Raw genomic sequence first — 18,144 nt, forward strand, 5'->3', positions numbered from 1 at the left:
AGTATTCTCTACCACTACATGCCCTGAACTTATTCATGCCAGGTATGGGAAATGGGGGCCAATCTTCCTATATTCACCCATCTTGAAAACTGCTAGGTTCCTCCCAGAGGAATAGGAAAAATAATCCATTCAAGAACTTAATACCCTTGAAATGGCTGACTTTGAGTCCAAACCAGCCTTTGTCCCAAGGAGCTCTCCAAGGACAAACTGGTTTGAAACATACCAATATTATTTAAGTAACACACTGAAGAGATCTGGCCAAAGTAGATCCCTCAAAAATCCTACTCCCCAGCGTCTTCAAAATAGTATAGTTTAAGGGTTAAGATGGTGGCTCTGGAGTCAGACTGCTAGAATTCAAATAGCTCCACCACTTACTGGCTTTGTGACCTTGGGCAAATTACTTAAACTCTTTGGGCTTCAGTTTCCTCATTTATGAAATGGAAGTAATATACCTACCTTATTCTTGTGTAAATCCAATGAATATTTATACAATGCCTAGAACAGTGCCTGGTACATAGTAAATGCTAATCAATATTAACTACTACTGTTAATTGTTATTATTTATCATCATTATCATCATCTTCTTCTTCATCTTTACTGTTCCCATTTCCCTCCCTGACTAATCCATGTTCCTTGGGCCTACAGTAGTTCTCCCAGATCAACTATAGACGACCACTCTATGTAACATCATATTTACCAATATTCCTTGACCAGAAGCACTCTGGACAAAGCTGAATGTCCTTCAATCCTAGTCTGCCGGAAATCCTGCTCTGTGACAAACAAAAGTATCCTACTCCCACTTCAAATGAATAATTAGCACCCTGCTTTCTTGGGAAGTTTTAAAAATGGAACTAAACTCAATAACTAAGGTTCTCAATGCTCATTTGAATATACATTGGCTGAATAAAAAAAAAAAAATTAACACATATTGATTGAAAACCTATTATATGCCAGTTACTGGGGATTCAAAGAAATTTAAGCCACAGTTTCTTCCCTGCAAGAGTTTAGTGGAGAGAGGTATATAAACACGATTACCATACAGTGTACTTACATGCAGTTTTCCTATGAAATTTGTATTGGCTCCATGCATGTTTTTTGTTTTTGTTCTTTTTTTCCAGGTTTGTCAGCCAGAGCAAGGTTCTTGGCAAAATAGTGAAGTAGGCACAGTTTGTCTTTGGCTCCTTCCCTCTCCCCTTTAGACATTCCCTTTCCTTCCACCAGGAAACTTCTTTCTCCTTTAAGCAACTCTGAGTACAGTTTTAGGATTGAAAACAGATGGTTATAATCCCTGCTGATATGTTTGTTGCTAATAATTTAAGGATTTACGCCTTCTGAGCTTAAGTACATTTTTGTAGGGAGCTCTTGAACTTAAAGCACCATTCAGAAGCTACAGGAATGAGTCCCAATAGGAAGAATTTCAGGCAACAGGCTGACAGGGAAGCCTCTCATGGCTGATTTTCATTCTTTACTCATAATTGTTTCTGCTCTATACCTCTATTTTTTTGCCCATGCTTTCTTACAAGACCCGTTTTCTCTAGTGTTAAAGTATAGACCAAGGAATAGACTGTAGAGCTTTTCAACTTCTTACATTCTTGCTATATATATTACTGGGCAAGGGTTTGGAATACTCGGGCTTCAGCCTATTTTATCCTATTCTGACAGTATGTTTCAAGCCCCCTTTTACCAAACTCAATTACTATGCTTTATATTCACCATAGAACTCCCACTTCTTCTGTTAAATTAAAACATGCAAACCTTTAATAGGGGTAGAGGAATATTTTATTTGTTAATGAAAAGACGTGTTTTCCTCACAATGCTTTCTATTCAAAGGTTTATGCTGTAGCATTGTTGTGCCTGTTTTTGCCCTGCTTAAGAGAAGCAGGTTCTAACAGGCTGGCCGTTATTAGAATTTATCTCTTTTCATGCATAAGAAGTTCATTCTTTTAGAAGTTAATCCTTTTCTCTAAAAGGGACATACTATCTCTTTAGAAATTAAATCATTTTTTTGCCTTTACATTTTGTCTTAAGGTGCTACAAAGCATTGTTCCACTTTCTAAATCATTTGTCAGAGCTAAATGGAGGTCCATGAATTGCCACAGCTGCCTTTAAGTGGGCATTTTTCTTAGGTTCATAGAATAGGCACTGTTTGTATCCTTTCTTCACAAACATTTTTTAAAGTTCCAATGATGGTATGAAAGAATATTCATTTCCCATTGGAATTCGAAGAATGAAAATAAAATCATGTATATGTAAACAATAATGGCACAAGAGCTCAGGGAAATTAGTCAATTGATGAAATTCAGGAATTTCTGAATATTTAGCTGTAAAATCTTTTTTTCCCACTAGCTTTCATTATAAAGTTTAGTAGGACATGAACAATAGTTGGTCCTTTCTTTCTTGGAAAGCAGTTGGGAAGTAAATTTTATCAGACATTCACAAAACAATTCAGTTAATTTGAGCCCTTCAAAGCTTTAACCAGATTGATTATTCGCTTTGGTAATTCCATTATGGTGAATGTCTGTGGTGAGCATCACTAGATGATGAAATATACCTTTATTTGGAAGGCAGGTGCTAGAATGACAGTCTACAATTACTTTAGTCACAAGCAATGGGGAAAATGCAGCTCAGAAGGAGGAAAACAGTAGAAGAAAAATCAGAAAGAATACAATTTAGTTTAGGTATAGTCATTATTGACAAATGCAAATCCATCTTCAGAGACTATTAACATTTATTTTTCATTTGTGCCACATCAGGTAGTACCTGCAAAAAAGAAGAGATATTCTCCTAGCTCTCCCTTGTTTGACTTTCACATCATTTGGAAACATGCTGCATTGGAGAGATGCCAACAGGACCCAGCCATATGACATTTAAGTCTTATCTCGTAGCTCAGAAAGGATTATGGGTAGTTGCCTACAACCAGGCAGTATTCACAATACAGAACAGCAGGGCTTAGAATCATAGAACCTTAAGACTAGAAGGACCTTACAAGTTGTCAAAGCCAATCTTCCATCTAATGTTTAAATATTCTACAACATCTTGATAAGTGATTGTCCAACCCATATGCTTGACATGGCAAACAACCAGATTCTCACAACCTCCTGCCATGGCCAATTTCCTCAACTCTGTGTTTGCTGACTACTAGAAGGCCTACTGCCCCAAAGAGAACAATTAAAAAGCAGCTTTTCGGGCTTCCCTGGTGGCACAGTGGTTAAGAATCTGCCTGCCAATGCAGGGGACACGGGTTTGAGTCCTGGTCCAGGAAGATCCCACATACTGCGGAGCAACTAAGCCTGTGTGCCACAACTACTGAGCCTGCACTCTAGAACCCATGAGCCACAACTACTGAAGACCACGTGCCTAGAGCCTGTGCTACGCAACAAGAGAAGCCACCGCAATGAGAAGTCTTCACACCTCAACGAAGAGTAGCCCCTGCTCCCACAACTAGAGAAAGCTTGTGCGCAGCAACAAAGACCCAACACAGCCAGGAATAAATAAATAAATAAATAAATAAAAATAAAGAAGAAAGCAGCTTTTCTAAGCAAGATGTGTATCTTCCAATGACGGATTTGAAAGAATCATTTCCTCATTTTGCACCCACCTAGATTCTTACTTCTATAGCCTTACATATGAAGGAGTGGTATTTTCTCTTCCATGTCTATTTGCCTCTAATATATAATATTTGTCAAAGTGCACAGATATTAATGAGCAAGCTGTTCCAGTAATTCCTTAAATTACTGGTTCAAAGTTTGTATGATTCCCTCCCTGTACGATAAATATGCTAAAAATGACTTGCAAGTAGGTTAATATTAGTAACAAATAAATACTATTAGACATGAGGCTGAAAACTTGGCCTCTGTGCACCGGTGCTGAATCAAATCTTGGAGACAGAGTTTTGGGTGAAGTAGAAAAGAATAGCTTTATTGCTTTGCCAGGCAAAGGGGGACACAGCGGGCTCGTGCCTCTCAAAAGTGTGTGTCCCAACCTGGGAGGATTTGGTGAGGAGTTTTATAGCAATGGTTCAAGGGCGGAATTGTTGATAAGGGTCAGGGTGTGTGCAGGGCCTGCACTCCTTTAATCTGGCCTCAGGTGGTCTTCTCTGGAATGAAGAATGCTAACATCTTCCATTTGTTGGGAATTTTAGTTCTGTAAAGAGCTTAAAGATATTGTTATGTGTGTCCCTTGAGGCAGAAGCAGGACCCTGCCCCAAGGCTGCACTACTGTTTCTTGGCTGCTCCTCCCTTATCTTTGCACCGCCTCCATTCCTTGATTAGCAACTGTTTGGACCTGCCCTTTGGAACTCAGGGAAGGTCATGGAGCCTGAAGACTATTCCCTGCAAACAAAAAACAGGGGACACAGAAAGGCTTTCATGCCCAGGAGTCCCACAGGGTCTTGCTTGGTTTCAGATATAGGTAGGAAAACTTTTGACATCAACAGAAAAAATATACTCTCAGCATAGCAAAGGAGTTTATGAAATTCATAGAATATCCAAAATGCCAAGGTATTATCTAAGAGGTATACCTCTTAGATAATTAGGAGTTGTAGATTTTTTTGTTGAAATAGATTTCTCATTTTCCAATTATAAAGCCAGACACCACTCTTCAACTAAGCCTTACATACATAATCCCATTTTCCTGCTCTTTGTCTAGCTTATGTTTGTGTACCAAATAAGAGCTATGTTTAACTTGTTACTAAATTTTCCTTTTTCTGTTTTGTTTTGTTTTTTTCAGTGAAGACCTAGTTTTACTTGCACATTTTTCACGAGCATCAAATAGTGGGTGCTCTTTCAAGCTTGAACTGTAACAGTTGTATTGCTGAGGAAGGATTTCTTGTTTCAAATGGTCTAGGTAATGATTTACAGCTATTTTTGGTAATTCTCAAAATGACAGCTCCTTGAATTTTTCTGTGAGCAGAAATATTTGCTGGGCTGGCATCTTTCAGACCCTGGGAGGTTCATCCCAATCCTTGGCATGCAGGAATGAGGGAATGCTCTGAAATCTTTACTCCAGAGGGAACTGACCTATCCACATTATCTTGTGATACATGTGAATGTTTGATGAGGTTTCCCTAAATGTCTGTGGCCTCCTGAGGTCTGGAATTTGTGGGTCAGGACTAACCTATGAGTTGGGTGAAATTACATATAGGCCTTGGGCATTCCAAGACCACACCAGATAAACTGACTTATGATGATAGTTTAGTTCCTCTAAAGAAAAGTAGCAATAATTTGCAGCATCTATGTTTATATAGTATTCAATAAATGGTTGTTTTAAAAGTAGGAAGGATACAAAAAAGCAATAAAATAAAAATTAACAACCTTTTAAAATTCCAAACATTATCAGAAAATACATTTGACTGCCATTGGCTGTTGGAAGGTATAAGCTGGGGTAAAAATTTTGGAAAAGAAATAATAAAGGAGGGGGAAGAAACAACATAACAGACAAGATAGGAGATAAAAGGAAATCTTTTAAAAGAGAGGAAAATAAAGTATATTTGATATACCTTTCAATCACTTCCTACTCAAAAATCTTCAAGGGATCTTCAGTATTACAGGATAAATTCATCATTCTTAAGCTCTATAATGTATTCCGTGGTCTAGATAGAACCTACTTATTCAACACATGTCCTCTGGTTTACTTACTGACTATTCAGAATATTCCTTTGGGGTTATCTTCTTGTCTTTGCTCCCTAAGGAAAATCCTATGTACTCTTCAAGACACAACCTCAGGGACCGCACTTAGAGTTTTATACAGATAGCAATTATTGACCTTGGTCTCTACTATATTTACTTTGGACTTCTTAACATTGTTTCAAATGCCCTCCTCAGATAGTATTCCATATAATCTCCTTAACAGCAATGATGAATTAGGGATGGTTTATTCTAGGAATTTGGACTCTAATTCTATCAAATATTTGTATCCTGGGTGTTTTGTATGTAGTGGTTTGTTTTTTCACAGGTTATTATAGAATTTAGACAGTTACAAAACTGCTTTTTCTGCTAATCTTCATTATGCTACTCACTTGTGCCAGCTACATAAGTATGCCTTCGCTTCACTAAATTCTTCAACTTTGGAAGATTTTTCTTGTTCATTTTTTCAAAAGACTCCATTTTGTTTGAAATCAGGATCTAGTACAAGTAAACAAAGGATCATCCATCTTTTTAGAGCCTTTAAAGAATCTTACCATTCAAATCTAGAATATGACACAAATGAACTTATCTACGAAACAGAAACAGCCTCACAGACATAGAGAACAGACTTGTGATTAGCAAGGGGGAGGGGGTTGAAGAGGGAAGAAGTTGGAGTTTGGGGTTAGCAGATGCAAACTATTAGATATAGAATGGATAAACAAGGTCTTACTGTATAGCACAGTGAACTATATTCAATATCCTGTGATAAATCATAATGAAGGGCTTCCCTGGTGGTGCAGTGGTTGAGAGTCTGCCTGCTGATGCAGGGGACACGGGTTCGTGCCCTCGTCTGGGAAGATCCCACATGCCGCAGAGCGGCTGGGCCCGTGAGCCATGGCTGCTGACCCTGTGCGTCCGGAGCCTGTGCTCCGCAACGGGAGAGGCCACAACAGTGAGAGGCCTGCGTACCGCAAAAAAAAAAACCCATAATGGAAAATATGAAAAAGAATATATATATATATATATATATATATATATATATACACACACACGACTGAATCACTTTGCTGTACAGTAGAAATTAACACAACATTGTAAATCAACTATATTTCAATTAAAAAAGAATCTTACCATGCAGAAGTTATTTTATAGAATAACTATTTATTTGATAGAATAAATTTCTAAAAATTAATATTTGGGATCATCTGGAATACTTCCTAATAACTAAGTATTGCCCTGAATTCCAGTAGCAAAATGCATTTATTGACACATGATGTCATGACTGTACAAATGAACGTTTTTTAAAGCAGCTCAGAATGGGATTCCCAAATTTGGATCTATGAGGTATTGTTGTTGTTTTCTTGAGAAACAGTATAAGAGGTAAATCAGCATAAAGGTAATAAATTATATCAACCCGTCAACAATTATTTAATGAATATCTACAAGAGAGAGTTGCTATGTTAGGCAATGTTTGGTACACAAAGCATTACAAAACATTTTTTCTGTCTAAGCAAAGTATGATGTAGCTGGAGAAAAAAAAAATTTACATAGAAAAAAATTACAGATAAACAAGACAATAAATAAATACCTAAGAAACAAAATGATGTTGGATTCAAAGAATGCAGAAATCACCATAGATTAGCAGTTGTTGAGGACAATGAGAGGGACTGGGTTTTGAGATGGTTCTTGAAGTTGGGCAGTATTTCTGACAGGCAGAAGGGAAGAGACTTCCCAGGAAGAGGAAACAAAATTAACCAAGCTGCGGTGCTAGGAGGCTAGGGGAAATCTGTGAATGTGTGGGGGCTTCCCTGGTGGCGCAGTGGTTAAGAATCCGCCTGCCAATGCAGGGGACACGGGTTCTATCCCTGGTCTGGGAGGATCCCACATGCCGCAGAGCAACTAAGCCCGTGCACCACAGCTACTGAGCCTGCGCTCTAGAACTGGCGAGCCACAACTACTGAGCCCGCGAGCCACAACTACTGAAGCCCGCGCACCTAGAGCCTGTGTTCTGCAACAAGAGAAGCCACTACAATGAGAAGCCTGAGTACTGTAATGAAGAGTAGCCCCCACTCGCCGCAACTAGAGAAAGCCCGTGTGCAGCAATGAAGACCCAACGCAGCCAAATAAATAAATAAATAAAATTTTTAAAAAAGAAATTATTGGTGAGATAATACAAAAAATATTAAAATTCTCATAAAACTCTCAGATCCCAGATAATTCCACTAAAGTATTCCTCCCTGTGAGAAATACTATTTTAAAAACCCTCAACTACTCTGAATTGTGGGATTAAAAGAAAATGCCCAGTCATTATGACAAAATGTGTTCAAAGCCTTAAAAATATACAAATGTTGACTGTTCAATTTTACCTCTAGAAAACACATTCCTAATAAAGATGTACACAAATTGTTAGCTACAAGGATATTCATTATAGAATTAAAATATAGTATGTAAAAATATTTTAAAGCCTAAATGACAAAAAATAGGTGATTGGTCAAATAAATTTTACATCATACAGGGGAGCCATTAAAATGTGTGTTGTACAAGAATATTTAATGACATGAAATGATGATCTCAATCCAAAAAAGAAGTTTTAAATATAATTGTGGTTTTTTAATATAATTGTGTTTTTTTAAATTTTATTAAATATAATTTTATTTTTAAAGTACCTCAAATATATGCTTCAAATGTTGATAATGATGTCACTTTGTGATGGGATTACAGATTTCTAAGTTTTCTATATTGAAGATGTATTACTTCTGTGTAAAGAATAAAATAATTTAAAGGTATTAAAAATTTAAGTAGGGCTTCCCTGGTGGTGCAGTGGTTAAGAATCCGCCTGCCAATGCAGGGGACACAGGTTTGAGCCCTGGACCGGGAATATCCCACGTGCCACGGAGCAACTAAGCCCATGCACCACAACTACTAAGCCTGCGCTCTAGAGCCTGCAAGCTACAACTACTGAGCCCGTGTGCCACAACTACTGAAGCCTGTGCGCCTAGAGCCCGTGCTCCAAAACAAGAGGAGCCACCACAATGAGAAGCCCACACACCACAACAAAGACCCAACGCAGCCAAAAATAAATAAATAATAAATAACCAAAAACAAAATACAAAAAACAAAACAAAACAAAAATTTAAGTAAATGCCTAGCCAGTATCTCAGAATTGCTCACTAGGGTCACATATCCTACAGCCAAGGATATGAATTAACAACAAGACAAACTAAAGAAAGGATCTTTCATCTTGATGACTAACTTCTTAGCAAAAATGAATGAATGTCATATGGCTAAAGCCAACCAATGAGATGAGGTTGTGGGAAGAGTGTTCTTTCCTAGCACTATTTGTGCTCATAGCACTTATTTATTTTTGTTTGCAGGTCCATGGAAAGTGTATGTGTAAGCACAACACAGCAGGCACCCACTGCCAACACTGTGCACCTTTATACAATGACCGCCCCTGGGAGGCAGCTGATGGCAAAACAGGGTCTCCAAAAGAGTGCAGAAGTAAGTACCAAACCACAGGCTCAAAGCCTTCTTTGTAAAGTAAACATCTATGGACCCCTTGTTGTCTCTAGAAACACAATATAAAGTAGTAGCCCATATCAAACATAAACCATATCACTGCCCACTGTAACTTCAGCCATTTGGAAACAATTACTGCTTGCAAAATCACCAATATACTATTTTGCCAATAATGTATTAGCCATTTGCTGGGACACTATGTGGGACCTAAGCACCCTCCCTGAGACTTTGACATAATAAAACATGGCTAGATGCAAGAGCAACTGAGGATTAGAATGTGCAGTTACCATCATAGCTGAGATATTGAATTATAATCATGAAAATAGCTATCTTGAATTCAGTTCTCAAAACAACCCTAAAAAGTAGGTGGTGTTAATCCCATTTTAGAGATCAGGAAACTGAGGCTCAATAAGATTAAGTAACTTGCCAAAGTTAGTAAATGATAGAGTCAGGACTTGATCCCTGCTCTTCAGACTCCAAATTAAATGCTTTTTTTCTGTAATACCATATGCCTTTCTTTTCACTTATGATACTTGTAGTGACAAATTAGATTTAAAACTAAGCCAGTTCGTCAAGAATGAGATTAACATTGCCATGGCTAACTTCGGGTTTGAGGTTGGAGATTAGATAGAAGGGTAAAAAATATGGGAACATGAATCATTTTTTTTCTTTGCAATTCAAAATGAAATATACCTGAAATAGAAATACACATACACAGAGAAATACACATGCCCGTAACAACGTTTACACTCACAGACTTCAGTTTTACTAGGATTTAAAGGCAAGTACAGTGGGTAAAATTGTGAGAAGTTTCTTCCCTTACACAATTTGGAATCATAACTGATTTATTTTAGTTTCTAGGAAATGTAAAGGATTTCCTCTAAGCATAACTCTTAAATTATCTTACAATATGCTTTTTAAAGACTATGAGTCTGGTCAAAATATCATAACACATCAAGGAAACAATGAAAAACAATAGCACAAACATTTTCAAATGCAGTTGACCTCCAGAAAAAAGTCTGGATCCTTATTCAAATCACTCATCAAGAGAATCTAAAGAATTTCTCCTAAATTCCTAGAGTGCCATTCTGGCCCTTTCCACCGAAACCAGCTGCATATCTAAATACATATAGAACACAGAGACTTGTCACTTGGCACTATTGACTGATAACCTTAGAAATGCCTTTGAGAAATTGTTATATGAGAAACTCTGCAAGCCTCTTCTATAAGAAAATTAAGGCTTCTATAGGAGACTACCTCGTACTCACCAATACAGCAATAGCTGAGGAATAGTACTTCATGAAAGGTAAATCAATCTATCTGCCAAGTTACTAACCCCTGTCCACCAGAAGGTTCCTTCTAGGCTCGGAGGAAGGAGGGAGGGAAGGAGGGGAGAAAGAGAAGGAAGGAAGGAAGGAAGGAAAGCAGCTACTGAAGGCCAGAGGAAACAGGGTGAAAGAGTTCTTAATGTATAAATGTTTTTATACTGTTTTGAATATTGTACTGTGAAAATGTATACTATTCAAAAAACTAAATTAATTTTAATGGAAGTATAGTTGATTTACAATGTTGTGTTAATTTCTGCTGTACAGCAAAGTGATTCAGTTATACATACAGATAGATGTATGTACATATATATACATTCTTTTAAAAATCTTTTCCATTACGGTTTATCACAGGATATTGAATATAGTTCCCTGTGCTGTACAGTAAGACCTTGTTGTTTATCCATTCTATATATAATTGTTTGCATCTGCTAACCCCGAACTGCCACTCCATCCCTTCCCCATCTCCCCCCGCCTTGGCAACCACAAGTCTGTCTCTATGTCTCTGAGTGTGAAAAAACTAAATTTTTAAAAATTAGGAATCAGCTTACCCTACTTTTAACTGCTTGAATATTAGAGAACCTGTCATTTTATTTTTAATTCTTTGTTTTCCTCCCATGCTTCTTTTTCTCAGCTTGCAAGTGCAATGGACATGCTGATGCCTGTCACTTTGACATTAATGTGTGGGAGGCATCAGGGAATCGTAGTGGTGGCGTCTGCAATGACTGTCAGCACAACACAGAAGGTCAGCATTGCCAACGATGTAAGCCAGGCTTCTACCGGGACCTCCGAAGACCTTTCTCTGCCCCAGATGCTTGCAAATGTAAGTGAATTAATGGTTACTGGAAAAAAAAAAAAGGTCGATTTGTACAAAAGAGATGACTCTCCATCCTTCATTTGCTCACGCATGGGAGAGAGGTCATGAAATTCTCAGACAATCCACTCACACACATCAGTTAACTTCATTGATCAGGGGTAAGAATTTTCAATCTGTTAGGTGGAAACAGTATAATATTCAATTGTTTCCTATAGCACCACATTTTGGAAAACAAGATGTCTAATAAAAGAGAAAAAAGAATGATGAAGAGGGAGATATATTTAAGATCATCTTAAGACCAAACATATGAGTAGGATGCAGACAATAATGGACTCAAATAGATGAAAGAAAGAGTGGTTACTGCACTTGGGTCATTCTAGTGTTCATCTCTGCGGTGAATTTGAACACCTGAAAAGTGACAGGTTTTGGTTTCATTGTGAACGCAGTTTGGTTGACTCTGCTCTAATGTAGCAATGAATTTAGAACATAACAATAATTCCCTACTCTCCCCCCAAATACTAAACTGTTACAGAATGGTTCTGCTTTTTTGTTGGTATAACTCCAAGAAGAGGTTTATTTGAAAAAAGAGTAGAATCTTCAAAGATCTGCTCAATTAATGAGACATCACCTGAAACACGACTGTGAAAGATATATGCAGAGCTTAAGTAGAAGTCCAGTGTGGATGAATAGTCATTTAACTACATGAGCATTTCCACGTCTCTCAACTCAGAAATTATTAGATAACAGAAACCACTCAAGACTGTTAATGGAGATGAATGATCACGCTCTTCCTTTCCCCGCCAAGGACTCCACGTTCTAGATCAAAAACAGTGACAGGAAAGGAGCAGTACAATGGGAAACCATCATTTAAAATCTTGGGTTCATTTTTAATTTAAAGGAAAAATTCTATTCCTCTTGAAAATACAGTTTTAACCTCAGGCAGGAGATACCTACATGAAATATGAGTGGTCTTCCTTGTTACAAGCTTTCTCTCTTAGACTGTGGAAGATAGAATGTGCAACAGTTCCCTTTCAACCTTGAGCCCCAAATTTGGATTTACGTCATAATATTTCTCCAAGAATTCTGTTTTACTCCTGCTCCTTGTTGTACTCAGACTTTCATTTTAATAGGTTTCAAACAGAACTAGAGTAGAAGCTTTCCCTGCCCCTTATGGCCGTGTCATCCTACGCCAGCTGTTGAAGCTCTTTGCACTTCGATTTCCTTCTCCCAACAGGGTTGTAATGAGAACTACATAAGCTAAAGTATGTGGAGTGTTTAGCACGTTGCTTGTCATATAGTAAGCCCCCAAGAAATGAAAACTAGTATTGTAATAACTGTTGTCCTATAAGATAGACAGTGGGAAATAATACTATAGAGTTTCCACTCTTTATTGACTAAATATACCTTATGTCAAAGATAATTACTTCTTTAAAATCCACAGTACCTTAGGGACTAAAATGTAGTTTCCTTAACTCCATGTGCTGATTGAAGGGTCTGCTTATGAAATTGTTTCAATCTAGAATATATTCAGCCCTAACACCATTTGTACAGGATATATTTAAATAGATATGTGTATGTGTGTATTCCACATCCTCAGACCACTAGTAGAAATGTCTAAAAATAAGAATGTATGGACTAACAAGCAGATGAAACAAGAAAGGAAATTAATTTGTCATTGAGTAACTTAGATACTTGTAACTGTCTTGTATAGCAACAGGCAACATTTTCAAAAAGATACTGTTATATAGCACTAACTTGAAACAGTATGTTGTACAATGTACCTAACGTATTCCTTCCTTCCTTCCTTCATTCATTCATTCAATGGATATACATTGAGTGCCTACTATGTGCCAAGGGCTTAGGATGTGTTCAGGAACAAAACAAAGACCCCTGCACTCAAGGAGCTTATATTCTAGCAGAGAAGACACACAATAAATATAAGTAATAAGTGAAATATATAGTATGTTAGAAGGTGATAAGTGCTTTTATCACCAAAACAAGTTAAGAAGGATCCAAGGTGCCAGAGATTTGGAATGAGGAGTGACAAGATGCAGTATTTTTTTTTATTTTCCCCCAGTTTTATTGAGAAATAATTGGCATATAGCATTGTATAAGTTTAAGGTGTACAACATAATCATTTAGTATATGTATAATGGTGAAATGATCACCACAGTAAGGTTGATTAACATCCATCACCTCACATAGTTACAGTTTTTTTCCTTGTGATGAGAACTTTTATGATGTACTCTCTTAGCAATTTTCACATATACAGTACGGTATTAACTATAGTTATCATGTTGTACATTACAACCCCAAAACTTATTTATCTTGTAACTGGAAGTTTGTGGGGGTTTCTGTTTTTTTTAACTTAGTTGAAGTTAACAAGCAAACCAGTGATTCTCAAAGTGTGGTTGCAGGGCCATCAGCAACAGCATCACGTGGGAAATGTGTTAGAAATACAAATTCTCAGACTCCAGCCCAGACCAACTGAATCAAAAATTCTTTGGGTGGAGCCCAGAAATCTGAGTTTTCCAAGCCCTCCAGGTGTTTCTGATGCAAGCTAAAGTTTGAGAAACACTGGTCTAGTTGAAGGTCCCCAAATTTTACTTACATTGGTTAAAACAAACTCAGTTTCTAATATCTAACTAACATTCAAGTATCTCCTATGTTCTGGTATAGCAAATGGCTGGTCACTTTCATTAGAGTAACAAGTAGAAGATCTACAAGAATAGTGAAAGAAAACTTTGAAACATTGTTTAGGGCTAGATTTTAGAGAGTCTTGTATGCTATCCTAAAAATTTTAGTATTTATTCCCTAGGGTACTGGGGGCCATTGTAGTGATTTAATTAGGAACGTTTCATATATTTCCAATATATTTTACTGACATAATGTTCAGATTAATTTGAAAGCATTGCATATTATGCACTGCATTTTACTTTACTAATCAAACTTTAAATTCTGCAGCTTTATAAAATTGTAAGATGAGTAAATGTACAAAATATTAAAACAGTGACTTTTTTAAAAAATGTCTGTGTCTTACCAATAAAAAGAGAAATAGAAAGGTTTATTGGCAGACTTGGAGCCAAGATAAATACCTTGTGTTTTGTTTTGTTTTGTTACTGTTCTATGTTCAAGCTACTGCTCATATTCTTACAAAACGTAAAAAGGTTGCCAGCTCTAACTGTGTAAATCCTAGAGGGCTCATGCCTTCAGAGTTTTATAAAAAGAGCATGAAGGAGGAGATTATTTTAAAAGTTACCCCACTACTTATATAGCTCTTCTAGGGACTTGTGCCGAAAAGGCTTTATAGGTTTTTGGTCCCCAAACTACAGTTCTATAAAAACATAAGCAAAATTTGAGAAGGTAGCTAAAACTAACAAAACACATAACTTTTTATTATTTTTTAGCCTGTGAAAATGTCAATAGAGACAATATTTTCCATATTATAGTGTTTGATTTCCAAGGTCAATAGACTTGAGCAAAATTAGGACATTTAAAAAACTTATTCTTTCATTCTACAAATTCTTATTGAACACTACTGTGTGCTAATTCTTGGGAATTATAACAGTGAGCAAGAGACACAGTCTTTTTAAAGAGCTTATGAGTGTGTGTGTATGTGCATATAAATGTGTATATATATATATATATATATATATATATACACACATATGTGTTTGTGTGTGTGTGTGTGTATAGGCAACTAGTGGTATATACGTGTGTGTGTTAGATCACACAAGTATGACCAGTGTTGTTTAGAGAGTGTACAGGGCAGCTCATAGGAGGGGCAATGAACAAGAGTTAATTTTTTGATTAAGGAGACCTGAAGTTTAATAGGAATCAACATAACATGGGTAGGAATATTCCCAGCAGAGAGAACAACCAGTGCTAAAAAGGAGCAGAAGGAAGAAAGACTATAGCATGTTCAAAGAACTGAAAAAATTTCAGAATGGTTATAGAGGCAAAAAAAGAGGGGGAAGACAATAAAGGAGTATGAGGATGAGAGAAATAGAGAAGATGGGTGGTTGGCTAGAGGTGCCCTCATCTTGGACGCCTCAGTCAGTGAGATGGTGTGGATTGAACTATCCACAAGTAGATGATAATCAGTTAATAGGTACCTTTAGTATAATTACCTGGACCCTGCCAATTGATATTTATAGGCAATATCCAAGTGTCAGAAGACCAAAGGTATCAAAGCTATTTTAATGAAAACTGCATGAAGAGCACATTAATATATTTAAAAGAAAGAAGGAAAGAAAGAAAGAGAGAAAGAAAGAAAGAAAGAAAGAAAGAAAGAAAGAAAGAAAGAAAGAAGAAAGAAAGAGAAGGGAAGGGAGGGAGGGAGGAAGGAAGGGAAGGAAGAAAGAAAACATTATAAGACAATTGTAACATACTTGTCTGGATTAGTTTCTCAACCCCTTAAATTATCATAGAATTCCCCTGCATCTGGGGTACTGAAAGACTTCAAGCTAGAAACTACTACCAATAATTCATATTGCTAATCACTCCTAATTAAAAATATTTACACAATACTTGAACCAGGTAGGGGGATTATGAAAATAACTGGTACCAATTTAGTCCTTTTAGCATAATTTGTAGGTGGAGGATGGATTAGTAGGGAAGATCTGTATTTCCTTTTTTCGTTTTCTAGACATACCCTTGATCCTGGGTAGGCTGCCTGAGGAAGGCGTATCTCCATTCACTTTATGACTATTCCAGCATATGTTTGGGGCAGAGATGCCTGTGTCCACTTCCCTAGCATGGGTTTTCTTACTGGCATCTTCTTCCAGAACATTATTCTGGTTCTTCCCTTCCCTTTTCTGAGCCAGGGGTAAATTCCACCACTTATTAGCACATTCAATTTTTTTCTCTTTCAAGTATTTTCCATACTATACTGTTTGATTGGCAATGTTTGGCAACATTTTCATTTTTGTTTAGTAATATTTTCTTATCATTAACTCCCTCCTTAGCAGATGTGTCTCTATATCACCTTTAGAGTTACCAAGGCTGATAATAAAGTTTATGACAAATAGGTTAAGGTACTTAACAGTTATTAAGTACCTACAGTACACCACATTTCACGCTAAGTGCTGATAGAAATATCGCTAGAGCTACAACTTTTCTGCCCATTGGGTCCCACTTTACTTTTATGAGGAAGGTAGTATCAAGAAAACAAGTGGATATCTCTAAAAATTTAAACTATCTCAGTGTGTGGCTCCATCAACAGCATGTACAATGTTATTCAAAGTAACAATTTTATTATATTTACTCTGCTGTGCTTACCAAGGCAGAAAAGTAACCTGATACTCAGTGCGTGGTCCAAAGGCCAGCTGCACTGGCATCACGCGGCTGCTGATTAGAAGCTGCAGAACCTCTGATCCCAGCGCAGACCTACTGAATCAAACCTGCGCTTTACCAAAATTCTCAGGTGGTTGTGTTATATTCAAGTTTGAGAATGCTGCAGAGTACTTTTCATCAAGGGTTAAATGCAGTTAGCATTTACTCTACAGTTAATTTTTAAAAATTAGTTAGCCAGACAGAATATCCCACTATTCCCTTACCATCCAAATTAACCAGAGTTTGCATCTCTGTTTGTATGCACATAGACTTAGATTTTTTTTATGAATTACATAGAGTTTTATTGAGGAAATAAATGGAAATCTGGATAAATGTGTTTCTATGATATAGCATTTTCCAAAGTTTGATTCGTGGAACACTAACTCCGAAAGGTGTTAATAGGAACTAGATTCGGGGAAATTTTTCTACAGCCTTCAAATTCAGGAAGTGGTGAATTAGTCAAAGGTTTCTTTTCTTCAGGATTTCTCAGAGCTTTTAATATGCTAGTGTTCATGATAAACCTCCTATAGAGCTCTGAAGTCTGTCTCCCAAATCTAATCAGAGAATGCTTTTCTTACAGAGCATCTTTTAGGACCAGCATTCTACAGAATGCACGGGAAATACTGCTATTGTCTTGTGGCCATATCTATATGAAGGGTCACTTACAAAGACATATCCTAGAAGATTCCTTCTGTATGTTTGTTCCTCATTTCCAAGTGCTAGAGCCTACAACTGTATATCAAGGAAATAATAAAATTTATATTTCTATTAGTGAAATAATTACAAACATAATGTTAAATAGGCCTGGACAATTACCGTCTTTTGGACTATCAGTGACGATGTATCAAAACCCTGCTCACCCTTATTTCCTAGTTTATGTCTTCTCAGGAGTTGGAACTATTGAAAACCTGAAACAGCAGGTCAAAGTTTACTACTGGAATATCAGTGACGATGCATCAAAACTCTTCTCACCCTTATTTCCTAGTTTATGTCTTCTCAGGAGTTGGAACTATTGAAAACCTGAAACAGCAGGTCAAAGTTTATAAATCATAGCTCAATTTAGCCAAAGAAGCACTTATTGGAAAAACATCTCCTCTATGGCAGGCACTGCAGTAAGCACTAGCTCTGAAAAAGATGAAAAGGTCTTTCCTAAAGGATCTTATATTCTAGATGGGGAGAAATTTATAGCAACGGATCATTTCAATACACTGTGGTGATGGTAATGATATAATAGTAATAGCTGACATTTATTGAGTGCCTACTCTTTTCTGTTCACTGTTCAAAGGGCTGTATATTTAGTAACTCACTTAACTTTCACAGAAGCACAAAAGTATTAACGTCCCCCCATCATATGAGGAAAATGCAATGAAAGTGATATATGAAGTGCCTCAAGGAGAGTTTGGGGGTGGTGTGAGGGCAATTAAGGGGAGGCTTCCTTAAAAAGATGCCTTCCATACTTCCTTGGTGGCTGTTTTTATTTTTTCCTTTTAAAGTGCTGAAATACAAAGTTTGTCCTACTTTCTAA

General features: G+C 37.0%; 1 protein-coding gene across 2 annotated transcripts in view; it reads left to right on the forward strand.

Annotated features, from left to right (window-relative positions):
• The window catches only part of NTN4 (netrin 4), a 107,976-nt gene that overhangs the window by 56,358 nt on the left and 33,474 nt on the right, over window positions 1–18,144 (forward strand). For both annotated transcript variants that reach the window (XM_032645227.1, XM_032645228.1), the window contains exons 4-5: window positions 8,999–9,125; window positions 11,103–11,291. In XM_032645227.1, the coding sequence (XP_032501118.1) occupies window positions 8,999–9,125; window positions 11,103–11,291 (316 nt within the window). The remainder of the gene's footprint in view (window positions 1–8,998; window positions 9,126–11,102; window positions 11,292–18,144) is intronic.

Source organism: Phocoena sinus, chromosome 10 (genome assembly GCF_008692025.1).
Source record: "Phocoena sinus isolate mPhoSin1 chromosome 10, mPhoSin1.pri, whole genome shotgun sequence".
NCBI classification, from domain to species: Eukaryota; Metazoa; Chordata; class Mammalia; order Artiodactyla; family Phocoenidae; genus Phocoena; species Phocoena sinus.